This window comes from Vipera berus (genome assembly GCF_964194415.1).
Source record: "Vipera berus genome assembly, chromosome: 6".
NCBI classification, from domain to species: Eukaryota; Metazoa; Chordata; class Lepidosauria; order Squamata; family Viperidae; genus Vipera; species Vipera berus.
Genome location: NC_138208.1, coordinates 86,773,815 through 86,790,209, shown reverse-complemented (window position 1 = coordinate 86,790,209; position 16,395 = coordinate 86,773,815). Strand labels below are relative to the sequence as shown.

Sequence of the window (16,395 nt, the reverse complement as noted above, 5' to 3'; positions counted from 1 at the left end):
TCTATTCTATTCTATTCTATTCTATATTTTCAATTCTATTCTATTCTATTCTATTCCATTCCATTCCATTCCATTCCATTCCATATTTTCTATTCTATTCCATTCCATTCCATTCCATTCTATATTTTCTATTCTATTCTATTCTATTCTATTCTATTCTATTCTATTCTATTCTATTCTATTCTATTCTATTCTATTCTATTCTATTCTATTCTATTCTATTCTATTCTATTCTATTCTATTCTATTCTATTCTATTCTATTCTATTCTATTCTATTCTTTTTCGGAATCCAAATGGAAGTCATACTGTATGTCTTTCTGCACACCACCTCAGAAACCAACACATCTCTCCCTTACCTATCAGCCCATGGGAACCTGTTGAAAGTCCTTGACCGTTAGAGATGTAGAAACCCAAGTGATTCTTCTGATACCGGGCAGGGTTCTTGTAGTGGTGGATCAGAATGACAAAACTGATGGACTCTCGTAGGACCACGGTGATGTTGGCATGGGCCACGATGGAGACTTGGAAATTCTTGCCCACTACCACGGCGTTGCGGTCACAGGGAAAGACCAGTCTCCTCTCATCATCCAAGATGACCTTGGTGGGTGAAATTTCTAGGTAGGATCTTTCCGGTTTGTTGCTGAGAATCGTGATGCTCTTGAAGTACGTCCGCTGTTTCTTATGACCGTTCCGTGGGGCAGGTGCCCCGATTAGTTCACCATTGACAGTCACTCCTAGGGGACAAGAAAATGGATAAAGAGAGAGTTTGATTTAGTGGTTAAGGCACCAGGCTAGAAAAAAAAAGACTGTGAGTTCAAGTCCTGCCTTAGGCATGAAAGCCAATTGAGTGACTTTGGGCCAATCACCAGGAGATGATGAGTTCTACTTCCGCCTTAGGCATGAAAGCCAATTGAGTGACTTTGGGCCAATCACCAGGAGATGATGAGTTCTACTTCCGCCTTAGGCATGAAAGCCAATTGAGTGACTTTGGGCCAATCACCAGGAGTTGGTGAGTTCTAGTCCCGCCTTAGCCCTGAAAGCCAGCTGGGTGACCATGGGCCAATCAGCAGAAGACCGAGAGTTGTAGTCCCACCTTAGCCCTGAAAGCCAGCTGGGTGACCATGGGCCAATCAGCAGAAGACCGAGAGTTGTAGTCCCGCCTTAGCCCTGAAAGCCAGCTGGGTGACCATGGGTCACTCACCAGGACACTGTGAGTTCTAGAACCACCTTAGTCATGCAAGCAAGCTGGATGACTCTGGGCCAGCATCTTTATACATAACCTGTTGCTATTGTTCCCCTGTTTGCATGCAGTAAATCTCAGTATGGTACAGAGTTGTATTTTTCTTAACGTGCAAAGAAAAGAGCCACAAATTGTATCATAATGGGGTAGACTGGGACGATCTGTTTCCCAGGAGGTGGTAAGACGGTGGCTGAGTTCCCACGACCCACTGGATCACAAACAGTGCACTTCAGTTTAGTCCAGCTTGTTATGTGATTCCAACGGATCTTTAGCAATTTCCTATTTTTGATGCGACAACTGTTGCCTCCCAGAAACAGCGTATTGTTCTTGTCAGAGTTGGGCATTAATTGTGGGTATTAAAACCAACAGCAGAGGAAACGCCATTAATATTTGCTTCCTTGTTTGAAATTGTCCCAAGTTGACTCTAAACCTTTTCCTGTCCCATGAACGGATTTGGAGGTGGAAATTCATCAGTGTTTCCTTTCCATCCACCCCTTCCGGCCAGGCCAAGCTTCCCCCAACTCTGTTGACGGAATAAGTTAATACCCCCAGCTTCGTGGTTCCCTTGCCTGAGTACTTGTGATCCGAAACTAATCTAAGGATATCTCCGGGTTGCCCATCAATGTTGAAGCAGATCGTCATCTTGCTCCGCGGCAAGTCAATGACAAAATGAGGGTCACCGTCCGCTGGAGAGACAATAAAACAAAACAAAAAAACAAGAAACAGGAAGGGAAATGTTAATATTCCTACAAGCCACTATTCAGCATTTCAGTTCCTTCATGTGGATGGTCCTGAACTTGTTTTAGGCCTGGAGAAGGGTCAAGAAAGAAAGAAAGAAAGAAAGAAAGAAAGAAAGAGAGGAAAGAAAGAAAGAGAGGAAAGAAAGAAAGAAAGAAAGAAAGAAAGAAAGAAAGAAAGAAAGAAAGAAAGAAAGAAAGAAAGAAAGAAAGAAAGAAGGAAGGAAGGAAGGAAGGAAGGAAGGAAGGAAGGAAGGAAGGAAGGAAGGAAGGAAGGAAGGAAAGAAAGAAAGAAAAAAGAAAGAAAGAAAGAAAGAAAGAAAGAAAGAAAGAAAGAAAGAAAGAAAGAAAGAAAGAGAAAGAGGAAGGAAGGAAGGAAGGAAAAAAGGGAAGAAGGAAAGGAAGAAGGGAGAGAGGGATGAAGAAAGGAGAAAAGAAAAAAGAAAAGAAAAGTCTTGCTTGGCAAACTTAGAAGACCGAACGCAGCCAAAGCCTTGTATTTTTGTTAAATGGTGGACCACCTACCTGAAGTTCTAGTTACATTAATTGTTGGCTCCTCTGATTTTTCAGGAATAGAGCCTGAAACGAAAGGGGGGAAATGAGATTACACAAAACAACACATAACACGCACAGCCCAGCCCAGGACAAAGTACTACTATGCCTCCCCCAGAGAAGAACCATGGCTGGTTTACATGTTAAACAACTTATTTGCCACTGTGTCTATACAGATAGTCCTCGACGTAAGACCACAATTGGGACTGGGGAACTTCCGTCGCCGAGCAATGCGGTCATTAAATGAGTCAACACATAACTGCACCTGATCTGACAACTTTTTTTGCCATAGTTGTTAAGTGAATCCAATTCCCCCCCTCGACTTTGCTTGTCAGAAGTCGGCTGGGAAGGTTGTAGCTGGCAATTTCATGACTCTGGGATGCTGTGACCATCTTAAATGCTTCCAGTTGCCCAATTTTTGATCCTGTGACTTAGGGACACTGCAACAATTGTACGTATAAGGACTGGTCATGTCACTTTTTCAGCACTGTTGTAACTTTGAACAGCCATTCAAAAAATGGTTGTAAGTCAACGACTGCCTGTATGTAAAGGTAAGGGTAAAGGTAAAGGTAAAGGTTCCCCTGCACATGCGTGCTAGTCGTTTCCGACTCTAGGGGCCGGTGCTCATCTCCGTTTCAAGGCCGAAGAGCCAGCGCTTGTCCGAGGACGTCTCTGTGGTCATGTGGCCGGCATGACTAGACGCCAAAGGCGCACGGAACGCTGTTACCTTCCCACCGGAGTGGTCCCTATTTTTCTACTTGCATTTTTACGTGCTTTCGAACTGCTAGGTTGGCAGAAGCTGGGACGAGTAACAGGCACTCACTCTGTTACGCGGCACTTGGGATTCGACCCGCCAAACTGCCGACCTTCTGATCGACAAGCTCAGCTCAGCCTGTATGTACTTTACCTAATTATCCTGATATTGTCAATTTGTGTTTCAATATTTGAATACCAATTCTCTTCTTTTGGTTAATGACCACAACAAAGATATCCCAGCTTCTATTTTGGGACTGGAGTAGACGTTTAAGAAGCAGAGGCTCATAGTGTTTCGCCTTTTAATTCCTCAAAAAGAGAAAATTACCCTGCTTTTGAGAGCTCAGGGATGATCAGCAGTTAGTTTGTAAGGTTTAAGACGGATATTTCATCTCTTAACCTTTTCCCAGAACTCAAGAATCCAAATTCTTAGTCCCTAATCACTCAAGTGGTTGTGGACCACATCTGGTTCATGGGTCAAGTCGCTGATCGCTGCTTTAGAGTTTGAGTAGTGCCATGTGGCCAGTATGCAGGTAGCGCTCAGTTTACAACCACAATTGAGCCCAAAATTTCTGTTGCTAAACGAGACGTTTGTTAAGTGAGTTTTGCCCTTTACGACCTTTCTTGCCACTGTTATTAAATGAATCTCTGCAGTGATTAAGTTAGTAATACGGTTGTTAAGTGAATCTGGCTCCCTCATTGACTTTGCTTGTCAGAAGGGGATCGCGTGACCCTGGGACACTGCGACCGTCTTAAATATGAGCCAGTGGCCGAGCACCCAAATTTTGATCCCTGGACCACGGGGAGACTGCAACGGTTATTAGTGTGAAAAACGATCATAAGCACTTTTTTCAGTGTCATTGCGGTCTCTAAATAAACTGTTGTAAGTTGAGGATTACCGGTAAGCAACTCATTTGTGTCTGAAAATCAGCAGCAAAGATCATGAAAGACACATTTTAGAACACTTGGCCTGCCACCTGCAATCTTGACTCATTTTGGAGGGAAATATTTGTCTTCCAGAGCCCTGCAAGGGAGTGGGGGGGGGTGGGGGTGGCTGGAGAGGGTGTTACATGAAGAGGCATTGAGATAATCACAAATTTCTTCCCTTTTGTGCTTTACTCAAGAAGCAGGCGAGACAGCAAGTTAACAGTTTAACTTTTATTCGGAACCAGGCAAAGAACAAGGGAACAAGACATCTATTTATACTGACAGCTGCCGGCGGCTTGACCAATCAGGGGTGAGTCTGATCCCGCGCCGTAGTCTCCGCCAATCGGAGCCGTCCGGTTTTGACAGCTCGGAGCTGTCATCTGTAGCGCGTGTTGAACTGTCAATTGTTGGCGCTTGCGCGGTTTCGCCCGGCAGCTTTTGACAGCTGTCAAAAGCTGCCGCGGTTTTACCTCAGCCCTTGTAACTTCTGTTTAACTCACTATAATAACAATTAGTAAATACACAACACCCCTTCCCCCTCCCTCTGATTGAGTTGAATTTACCCCAACTGTTTCTTTTTTGGGTTTCCCCATTCGTAGTCTTTCAGGTATGTGGGAGGTTTCTTTAATCTCTCGGAGCGCCGGGGGGTAGTCTCGGTAGTATGTTCTGGTTCTCTTGGTGCTTCTTGGGTTGGCTCCGGGGGTGGGGGGTTTGGCTCTGCTGGATCTGCGTTGATTGGAGTGGGGTGTTGAAATGGTATGTTCCGGTCAGGGGAGTTTTGGCGTGCCAGTCTTTGCGCCGGTGCTTCTGTCGGTATTTCGTCGTCACCCCTTCCCCCTATAGTTTGAGGACTGCGTTGGCGTAGTTGGTCTATGTGTCTGCGGATGTGTATATTTTGTCCGATGTCAATGATGTAAGACAAAGGGCCTGTTTGTTCGATGACCACCCCTTGTGTCCATTTGTTTCCTCCCCCGTAGTTTCTCGCCCAGACAGCTTGCCCAGTGGTGAGAGTTCTATGATGGAGGGGTAGGTCTGGGTCTGGAGGGGATCTGTCTGGGTGGAGACGGTCCAGTCTGGTGGTCAATCTTTTGCCCCAGCGAAGCTCTGCTGGGGACTTTCCGGTAGTTGTGCAAGGCGTGGTGTGTTGGGAGAGAAGAAATTGTGCCAGTCGTTGGTGCCAGTTGCCGGAGATGATCTTGCGCAGGGCCTCCTTGGTTGATTTTACCATCACCTCTGCCAAGCCGTTCGATGATGGGTGAAAGGGAGCCGAGGTGGTGTGCCTAATAGAGTTCGCCGTTGTGAAACTCTGGAATTCGTAGGAGGTAAATTGGGGCCCGTTATCGGAAACTATAACATCAGGGAGGCCGTGAGTGGCGAATAATCCCCTTAAAACTTGTATAGTGGCCGAGGAGGTTGTATTGGCTACCGGCGCCACTTCGAGCCATTTTGAAAAGCTGTCTACGACAATTAGGAATGATTGTCCCTGGAACGGACCTGCATAATCTATATGAATGCGGGACCAAGGTGACTTTGTCGTTTCCCATCTATGTACGGGCGCCTGTGGCTGAGCTGCTCTAACCAGCTGGCAGGAATAGCAGCCAGCTACGTGTGCCTCAATGTGTTTGTCTATACCCGGCCACCACACATAGCTCCTGGCCAGAGCCTTCATTTTGACGGTGCCCGGGTGCCCTTCGTGGAGGCTATCTAGCACCTTAAGCCTGTGTTTGTCAGGGATGATTACTCTGCAGCCCCATAAGAGACATCCCTGATGGGTGGATAATTCCTTTTGTTTTAAGAAGTAAGGTTGGAATTGTGGTTCCTGGGGTGCATATTGCCAGCCCGTAGTGACATAGCCTAGGACTCTGCCTAGGATTTTGTCTCCCGCGGTAGCTGCGGAGATATCTTTGACAGTTAAGGGGCATTCTGGCAGTTCTGAGATAGCCAGTATCCTTCCAGCTGGTGCTGGGTCTGGGTCAACAATTGGCTGCGGCAGTCTGCTCAGGCCGTCTGCATGGCCCATGGTTTTCCCTGGCCTGTATTCTAGTTTGTATGAATAGGCTGATAGAAATGTAGACCATCTCAGGATGCGGGGAGATAATATTTGTGGTGTTAGCCTGTTTACTGTAAAGAGTCCTAATAGGGGCTTATGGTCAGTGTAAATAGTAAATGGTCGACCATACAGGTAATCATGAAATTTTTTTACGCTGGCCACTATAGCTAGAGCCTCTTTATCGATTTGAGCGTAATTCCGCTCAGGTTTTGACAGCGTTCTCGAATAGAACGCTACAGGGGTCTGTATTCCTTCTTTAGTTAAATGGCTTAGGACCGCTCCGATGCCGTACGGGGAGGCATCGCAGGCGAGACATAAGGGCAGCTGATCGTTAAACAGGGCTACCGTTGTGCTGCTGGAGAGTAAGTTTTTTAGGAGGTTAAAACTTTTATCATGCTCAGGGGTCCACGTCCAAGGTTTGCCCTTGTCTAATAATCTATGTAAGGGTTCTGCAATGGAGGCTTTATGCGGTAGGAAGGTGTGGTAAAAGTTGACTAACCCTAAGAAAGCCTGAAGTTCTTGTTTGTTTTTGGGGGTCGGTGCTGTTTTGATAGCTTTAATTTTTGTGTCCGTGGGGTGAATTCCCTTAGCGTCTATTTTAAAACCTAAGAACTCTGTTGAGGGCACCCCGATGGAGCATTTGTCTCTTTTTAATTTGAGACCGGCCTTCCTGAACCTTAGGAGTACCTTAGTTAGTTTGTCCGCTAGGTCATTTTCTGATTCCCCTGCAATTAGGACGTCGTCAAAATATGGGCAGACCCCGGGAATTCCCTTAAGTGTTTTCTCCATGATTTCCTGGAAGATTCCCGGGGCTGCAGAGATGCCGAATTGAAGGCGGTTAATTTTGAATGCTCCCTTGTGGGTGACTATTGTTTGAGCCAAAGCGGTGTCAGGGGTGACAGGCAACTGTAAATACGCCTGCGCCAAGTCTAACTTGGCAAATATGGCGCCTGACTTGATGGCCGCGAGGATGTCTTTGACAGCCGGTACCGGGTAGGCATGTGCGTTTAAAGCGAGGTTGAGGGTCGCTTTATAATCGGCACATAATCTAATTTGGCCGTTTGGTTTAACTGGGGTCACTATGGGTGTCTCCCACTCGGCCCCTTCTACCGGTTCGAGGACCCCTAAGTTTGTTAATCTGTCAAGCTCCGCTTCTATTTTTTCCCTCAAGGCGAAGGGAACCCTTCTGGCCTTGATTCTGACAGGCATCACATTTGGGTTCAGTTTAAGTGATACGGGCGGTCCCGTGTATTTCCCTAGTGAGCTGTCAAAAACGTCCGCGAATTGACAGCAGACGGATTCCAATTTTGACAGCTGAATGGCGTTGACACCTGTCAACGCTATTCCTAGTGCCTCAAACCAGTCTAATCCTAGCAGGCTTATTCTGTTTTCTTGGGTCACCAAAATAGGAAGGGATCCTTTAAATTTTTTGAACTCTACGGGGACGGAAGCTTTTCCCCGGAGTTTAATGGGCGTTTTCTGGAAGTCGGCTAGGCGGAGTTTGGTGGGTCTGAGGGCGGGCCTTTTCCTACTTCGGTTACAAATGTCCCTGTACGTTTGCCATGAGATTAGTGAGACGGAGGACCCAGAGTCCACCTCCATCTCACAGGGAATTCCATGAATCCGGACGTCCACCTTGATTTTGGGCTTAAGAATGCTGTGGACTGTATGTTTCTCCGCCCTCCCCCTTACATTAGACACTGGGGCTGTGCCTAGCTCTTACTGGTTCTGGGGCTGTGCCTAGCTCTGAGTGTATATGGGGCCATACCTTCGGCTGTCACCTCCAGGTCGTGCAGGTTTTCCCGGCTCCGGCTGCGGCACACGGCTTTGAGGTGGCCTGTCTTCCCGCACCCGTGGCATTTGGCACTGCGGAACCGGCACGTTGCCCTAGGGTGGCTTCCGCCGCAACTGGCACACTTCGCCCTGTTTGTCGGGAAGTTGGGCCCCCTCTGATTGTTGGCAGGGCCCCCCTTGTAGTTGCGTTGCATCCTCAGTTTCTCGAACCGCCGTTGCACCGCGTCTATATCTGAGGGGCCATCGTCGTCCTCAGACCCGCTGAACCTGCCGTCTTCCTGGTGCACGGACCCCCGTGGTCCGCTGTCCGGTACCCGTCGGTCGTCTCCGTGGCAGTCTTCGTATGCGATGACTTCCCTAGCCACATCGGTCATTGTCATTTCAGGCTTGGCGATCAGCTTCTTCCTCAGCCGTTCGTCCTTGAGCCCTATGACAATCTGGTCCCGGATTCGGTCTTCCAAATCCGGGAACCGGCACCGACGTGCGGCATGTCTGACCCTGGTTATGAAGTCATTTGCTGACTCGTCAGGAAGCTGGAGTTTCCGAGCGAAGTTCACTCTCCAGTAGAGTTCTGACTTGAGGGGCATGAAGTATTTACTCAGCCCCTCAGTGAGGTCTGCATAGGAGATGGTGGCGACCGGCTCCGGGGTGAAGATTCCCACAGCGGCATCATAAACGGCGGGGCCGCTGAGCCAGAGGAGGGCGGCCGCCTTGGCCCGGTCATCCGTGATCTTCTTGACTACCAGGTACCCTTCTACCTGGCCCAGATGCGATTCCCAGCCTTCTGGGTGGCGGGTATCGAATTCTCGAATGTGGCCGTGGTTTGTCATGCTGTCTGTAATTGAGGTGCCGCTGCTTGCGTTGAATGGAAGTTTGACTTCCAGTGACTTCAGCAAGTGACCAGCTCGGCTAAGGGAAAAAATCTCTTCTCCCCTTAGGTAGTGACTTCAGCTAAGCAAGCAGCATCCCATCTTCGTCGCCAGTGCTTTACTCAAGAAGCAGGCGAGACAGCAAGTTAACAGTTTAACTTTTATTCGGAACCAGGCAAAGAACAAGGGAACAAGACATCTATTTATACTGACAGCTGCCGGCGGCTTGACCAATCAGGGGTGAGTCTGATCCCGCGCCGTAGTCTCCGCCAATCGGAGCCGTCCGGTTTTGACAGCTCGGAGCTGTCATCTGTAGCGCGTGTTGAACTGTCAATTGTTGGCGCTTGCGCGGTTTCGCCCGGCAGCTTTTGACAGCTGTCAAAAGCTGCCGCGGTTTTACCTCAGCCCTTGTAACTTCTGTTTAACTCACTATAATAACAATTAGTAAATACACAACATTTTGTATCTGCATTGTGATGTTACACACACATAAAGAGTAAAAGGTCTTGGTTTTTTTCCAAAAGGCAACTTTTTTTTCCAAATGAGCCTTGGTGGAGCAGTGGGCTAATGCCTCCTTAAGTAACACCAGCTGCCTGCAATTAGTGCAGGTTCGAGTCCCACCAGGCTCAAGGTTGACTCAGCCTTCCATCCTTCCGAGGTAGGTAAAATGAGGACCCAGATTGTTGGGGGCAATTAAGCTAACTTTGTAATAATGCCGCTTGGGGGTGTGTGTGTGAAAGCCCTAATAAGCAGGCATATACATAGAATGAAGGCTACTGCTAAGCTTGTAAGCCGCCCTGAGTCTTCGGAGTGGGGCGGGATATAAATGGAATTAAAATAAATAAAAATAAATAATAAAACTGAACTGTCTTGTTTTTTTTTCCTTGAAAACATTTCACTTCTCATCCGGAACTGAAGAAGCTTCTTGGATGAGAAGCAAAACATTTTCAAGGGGGGGAAAAAAAACTAAGAAAGTCCAGTGTCCTTTCAGAAAAAGCACCTTTGGGACAACCGTCATCTGGATAATTAAGGATCTCCGCCGACAGTTGGAGATAGTGTTGTCATGGCGTGATGGTGCTTCTCTCGTTTCGATGAAAGCACTGGATCCTGCAGAGTCTTCTGCAATTGTCCTTACCTGGGGGCACCTGGTGGCCTTGAAGGCCCTGCACGATTTCTCCAACGCCTTCAGCTGAAGGACCAGCGTAGACCTCCATTGGGGGCTCCACTTGAAATGGAAGGGTCTTCATCTTCAGGGTGGTGAAGGGCATGACAAAATTGTAAGCAAGGGCCAAATTCTTGGCCCTTTCCCTCAGAAAGGCCTTCTCCTTGCGGTTGTCGCTCTTCAACCAGGAGGTCAACAATTCCTTGATGGTGAGGTAACTCCAGGCCCGCTCCACGTAGTTTTGATCAGTTGAGGAGTTCGGTGGTCCAACAAAACTCGCCTCAAGGAGATTCTGCCCAGAAAGATCGATGGCCACGTCAGTTTTCAGGAGGACATGCTTGTCACTGTTGCTGGCTGTCACTTCTACATGCAAACTGTGGGCGGTCTTGTTGAAGAGTTTTCCAGCAATGACAATTTCAGAGCCATTGAAATAGTTGGGGAAGAAATTCTGAGTCACTTGCTCCACGCTCTCCACAGGATAATCCACCCGGATGTCCGACAGAAGTGGGGTACCAATCTCATCGTAGAATCTGCATAGAAATAGAATAGAATAGAATTACAGCTGGAAGGGACCTTGGAGGTCTTCTAGTCCAGCCCCCTGTTGAAGCAGGAGAACTTATACCGTCTCAGACAGGTGATTGTCTAGTCTCTTCTTAAAAATCTCCAGTGATGGAGCGCCCACGACTTCTGGAGGCAAGCTGTTCCAGTAAGGTTAATTGTCCTTACTGTCAAAAGTTTCTCTTTAATTCCAGGTTGCTTCTCTCTTTGGTCAGTTTCCATCCGTTGCTTCTTGTCCTGCCCTCTGGTGCTTTGGAGAGTAATTTGACCCCCTCTTCTTTGTGGCAGCCCCTCAAATACTGGACCACTGCTATCATGTCACCCCTGTTTCTTCTTTTCTTTAGACTAGCCAAACCCAAGTCCTGCAGTCGTTCTTCGTATGTTTTAGTCTCCAGGCTAAAAGTGAATCTGGGTCTCGTCCAGTCAAAAAAATAATAATAATGGATTTCAAACCAAGGTGGCTGAATTTCCACATTGGGCTCAGCCAAAGAGCTCTCTAAAACTTGGTTTAGAAAAAATTGGGAATCCAGCCAATCTAAACTAACTTCTGTAAGTTCCTTATCCGCCTTTTCCAAGATAACGTTTAACTTCCTCTGATAGACAGCTGGCCAATATAGCTGACTCAGAAGGACACTGCATTTAGCAGCTGGCACTCTGCCCAGCTCAACCAATAATAGTGATTAAAGTCACCGAGTTACAAACGGAGACAATGAGTTCTAGTCCTGCCTTAGACAGGACAGAATAACAGAATTGGAAGAGACCTTGGAGGTCTTCTAGTCCACCCCCTCTGCTCAGGCAGAAGACCCTATATCCAGTGCTTCTTTGTAAAAGAAAAAGGTGCCGGAACTCACACATCATACATTCCTTGCCTACCCTACAAGGTTACATCCAAAAAAGGTGCCGGAACTCCGTTCTGAGTGTTCTATGAGAAAAAAAAGCCCTGCCTATATCATTCCAGACAAGTGGTTGTCCAATCTCTTCATAAAAACCTTTAGTGCTAGAGCACCAAAAACTTCTGGAGACAAACCATTCCACTGTCAGGAAAATTCTCCTTCGTTCAAGATTGATTCTATCTTTAATGCTCTTCCATTCATTATTTTTTGTCCGGCTCTCAGGTGCTTTGGGGAAGAGGGGGTTAGCCTATTTCATAGAATAGAATAGAATAGAATAGAATAGAATAGAATAGAATAGAATAGAATAGAATAGAATAGAATAGAATAGAATAGAATAGAATAGAATAGAATAGAATAGAATAGGAGCTGGAAGGGACCCTGGAGATCTTCTAGTCCAGCCCCCTGCTCAAGCAGGAGAACCTATACCATTTCAGACAAGTGACTATCCAGTCTCTTCTTAAAAACTTCCAATGAGGGAGCGCCCATGATTTCTGGAGGCAAGCTGTTCCACTGGTTAATTGTCCTCACTGTTAGGAAATTCCTCCTAATCTCCCTTACATTGCTTCTCTCTTTGATCAGTTTCCAACCATTGTTTCTCGTCCTGGCCTCTGGTGCTTTGGAGAATAATGTGACCCCCCTCTTCTTTGTGGCAGCCCCTCAAATACTGGAACACTGCTATCATGTCTCCCCTATTACTTCTTTTCTTTAGACTAGCCAAACCCAAATCCCGCAGCCGTTCTTCGTCTTGGATCATCTTAGTTGCTCTTCTCTGGACTTTTTCCAAGGTCTCAACACCTTTTTTTGTAGAAGGGTGGCCAAAATTTGTTGCAGTATTCCAGGTGTGGTCTCACTAGGGTTTTATAAAGCGGTACTAAGTACCTGAAGGCAGGACAAGAAACAATTGATGGAAACTAATCAAGGACACGGTGGCTCAGTGGGTTAGGACGCTGAGTTTGTTGATCAGAAGGTCGGTAGTTTGGCGGGTCGAATCCCGAGTGCCACGTAACAGAGTGAGCGCCTGTTACTCGTCCCAGCTTCTGCCAACCTAGCAGTTCGAAAGCACGTAAAAAATGCAAGTAGAAAAATAGGGACCACTCCGGTGGGAAGGTAACAGCGTTCCGTGCGCCTTTGGCCGGCCACATGACCACGGAGACGTCCTCGGACAAGCGCTGGCTCTTCGGCTTTGAAACGGAGGTGAGCACCGGCCCCTAGAGTTGGAAACAACTAGCACGCATGCGTGGGGGAACCTTTGCCTTTACCTAATCAAGGAGAAAACAACCTAGAACTAAAGAGGAATTTCCTAACAGAACAATTAATCAGTGGAACAACTTGCCTCCAGAAGTTGTGGGTGCTCCAATATTGGAGGTTTTTAAGGAGAGATTGGACAACCATTGGGATTCCTGCCTGAACAGGGGGTTAAAGAACTCCAAAGTCCATTCCAACTCTATTATTTTTCCCTGTGGCAGCCCTTCAAATACAGGTAGACTGCTATCAAGTCATCCCCTAGTCCTGTTCTTCATTAGACTAGACATCTGGGAGACTTTGGGCCATTCCTGGTCTCTGAAGCCTAGGAAGAAGAAGGCAAGGTGAGCCATTTCTGAAAATCCACATAGTTCCCAGATTTAGGACTGATTTGAGGAATTTTTATTAACAACAACAATTTGTAAAAGAATTTAAAGCTGACCTTCGGGAAACTATGAAGGAGCCATTAAGGAGAGAAGGAAGGCAGAAAAAAGTCATTGGACTTGGGGAAGGCTGACGCAATCTAACAGAGGTCCAGAAAAAGAGAGAGTAGGGAATAATTTTTCTCACCAACCCTTTAAGGTGAGTTGCAGCATCCTCATTGCCCTGGATCAACCTCATCATCCCACAGTTCTCCAGGGCCAACCTCTCCAACAAGTGCTGGTCAACATCATTTCCAATGCCGATAGTGAAGACGCAGAACCTGTTGCGAATGGCTTCCTTCAGATTGTTGACAATCTTGCTCGTCTGGATCTCCCCCATCGTTGGACGTCCATCGGTCAGGAACACCAACAGGGAGGCGCTTCGTGATTCAGCTTCATTTTGGGTGATGTAATCGTTGAGGATTTTTGCGCTGGTCTGTAGAGCATCGTTAATATTGGTCCCTGTGACAATTCCATGGAAATAAATGTGATGTTATGTAGGTTAGAGGTGTTCAACCTAAGGCAACTTTAAGACCTGTGGACTTCAATTCCCAGAATTCACCAGCCAACCTTTTTGGGAGTTGGTCCACCCTTAGATAACATTGCAAAGTTGAAGTTAACCACCTGCATTTAGACATGACTGCTTGGAAGGTGTGTTTAGACTTCTTAGAAATATCCAATTTACTACAACAGGAGACAAAATTCCCTGCCTTGGGATTCCATACCATAGAAGGAATATACAAAAAGAGAGAAGGTCAAAAAAATGAGGCAGGCCCAGAAGATTTTCAGTGCCACTACAAGAGCATCAAATAACAATGGTTGAGGCTGTCAGAACTTCATACGTCCCGAAGAAGGAGGAGGAGGAGGAGGAGGAGGAGGAGGAGGAGGAGGAGGAGGAGGAGGAGGAGGAGGAGGAGACAAAATGATGCTGGATTAATTAAAGCAGGTGGTGATACGAGGTCTGCCAGAACCAGGTTGCCAACATCCAGATGGTCCTCCACTGGCAGCCAAGAGATGCAGCCCATCCTACAATTTGCTGCTGTCCTTCAAATGTTGGCAACCCACATCTGGTAGCTGCACATCTGCTTCTTATGTAGGGGACCTACGATCTTCCATCTTACCATGCTCTTGGCAAAGAGGACTCTGGACTGGATTTTCAGCTGGATTTAGTCCAGGATTGAAACTGCACTGGATAGTGCTGTCCATGGCCTTTAGCAGACTTAACTGATGAGCACATACCGTATCTCTTTGCAAACAATTAATGCCGTGAGACAAAACTACACCGTGCAGAAATTCTGCCTCACGCATTGGGGTTAAAAGCCTCTCCCTGTTAATTAACTAACGTGCCTTACGTACTATTATTATATCATTAGAGCTTTAAATGGGGGTTCAGGTAGTTGTCAACTTACGACCAATCCCTTAGTGACCATTCAAAGTTACGACGGACCTCCCCCAGACTACATGACCCAGATTTGAAGTTCTAATGGCTGCCTCTTCCTCCTCCTCCTCCTCCTTGTGATTTATTTATTTTTATTTAAGAAGGCCACCCAACGCATCCTCAGTGACTCTGGGCTGCTGACAAAGATAAAAAGCCGATACAAGAACCATTTTAAAAAAGCAACTATTTGTCACCTTTTTGCAGCACCCCATGGTCACGTGACCACTATTTATGACGTTTTTGGCCAGGAACTGGCCCTTAGTTATAATTTCCAGCAAACCCCCCCCCCCTCTCATTGGTGACTAATCCTGACAAGGCAATCATTTTGTGGTGCTACCCACCCCATGAGCTTAATTTTCCTAATGGGCCACTCAGCTCAGAAAAGTTGGATTATGTCTTGCCAAACTGGGAGATGGTGAATTCCAGTCCTGCTTTAGGCATAAAAGTTGACTGGTTGATTTTTTTTTTTAGCCAATCACCAGAGGACTTTGAGTTCTATTCCTGCCTTATGCACGAAAGCCCGTTGAGTGACTTTGGGCCAGTCCTTCTCTCTCAGCGCGATCCACCTCACAGGGTTGTTGTTGTGGGGAAAATAGGAGGAAGAAGGGTTATTAAGGTATGTTCACCCCCTTGTGTTCTTTATAAAAAGAAAGAAGGCAAGCTATCAATCAGTATAATAAGATTACCTTCATTAGGGGGCGTGCGATGGATGTGGAAGATGGCGTCTCGTATGTTGTTGGAAGTGACAGGCACCAACTGCTCTTCTTTCCAGACCTGGATTTTATTGGAGAAGCCAATAATGTTGAAGTGGTCTTCAGGCCGAAGGTCTTGGAGGATGGTGAACAAGGCCTCTTTGGTCTGGCATGAAACAAAATGGGGCCAGTAAGGGAGTTTGTGTGGTTTATACAGTGGGCATTGTGACACCATGACGATCCAAGGATATGCTTGCCACTGATCAAACACGTGGCATGGAGTTTGTGTGCTTTTTTATAGCTCACAACTATGGAATGTAGCCCAAAACAAGGGGCACCCATCATATGCAAAAAAAAAAAGATTGAGTGATTTATTCTTTTGCAAAAAGGTCTACACATCTGCACAGCACAGCTGTAGACCAAGGAATTTTCAGGGAAATGAGGAACCTTGGTTCTCCAGATGTTATTGAGTTCAGTGGCTTGGTTCACCATTAGAAGGAGTGAAACAAGGGTCTCAAATGGCAGATACTAAGGACAGTAAGGATAGCTCCCTGGTTGCTGCTTCTAAACCAGGGGTAGGCAACCTTGGCTCTTTTATTATGACTCGTGGACTTCAACTCCCAGAATTCCTGAGCCAGCATGGCTCAGCTTGGAAACCTCTCCCTTTCCCCTCAGCATGGCTGGCTCAGGAATTCTGGGAGTTGAAGTCCATGAGTCATAAAAGAGCCAAGGTTGCCTACCCCTGTTCTAAACCAAAGTTCTTTCTCAACCTTGGCAGCCTGAAGATGTGTGGACTTCAATTCCCAGAATTCCACAGACAGCATAGAGTTCTGGGAGTTGAAGTCCGAGCATCTTCAAGCTACCAAGGTTGAGGGCCACTGTTGTAAACCATCAGATGACGCTCATCCTTGGAAGAAATAACCATTGTGCTACCCATCCTGTCTTTTGCCTTCAGTGGACTTAACACTTCCATTAACCTGAGATAATACGACTAATAATCTCAGATTATGAGAGCTCCTCTCCAATATCTGCAGGTCTATAAGCCCTCTGTTCTGCAAGGAATGG

The 16,395-nt window shown here is 46.7% G+C and overlaps 1 protein-coding gene across 1 annotated transcript in view; it reads right to left on the bottom strand.

Annotated features, from left to right (window-relative positions):
- Nucleotides 1–16,395, bottom strand: part of ITIH5 (inter-alpha-trypsin inhibitor heavy chain 5) — a 43,237-nt gene that overhangs the window by 4,711 nt on the left and 22,131 nt on the right. Inside the window, exons 8-13 of the mRNA XM_081330771.1 lie at nucleotides 15,325–15,496; nucleotides 13,353–13,662; nucleotides 10,059–10,615; nucleotides 2,504–2,557; nucleotides 1,811–1,927; nucleotides 358–735 (exon numbers count right to left, since the gene is read on the bottom strand). Coding sequence (XP_081186897.1) covers nucleotides 358–735; nucleotides 1,811–1,927; nucleotides 2,504–2,557; nucleotides 10,059–10,615; nucleotides 13,353–13,662; nucleotides 15,325–15,496 — 1,588 coding nt within the window. The remainder of the gene's footprint in view (nucleotides 1–357; nucleotides 736–1,810; nucleotides 1,928–2,503; nucleotides 2,558–10,058; nucleotides 10,616–13,352; nucleotides 13,663–15,324; nucleotides 15,497–16,395) is intronic.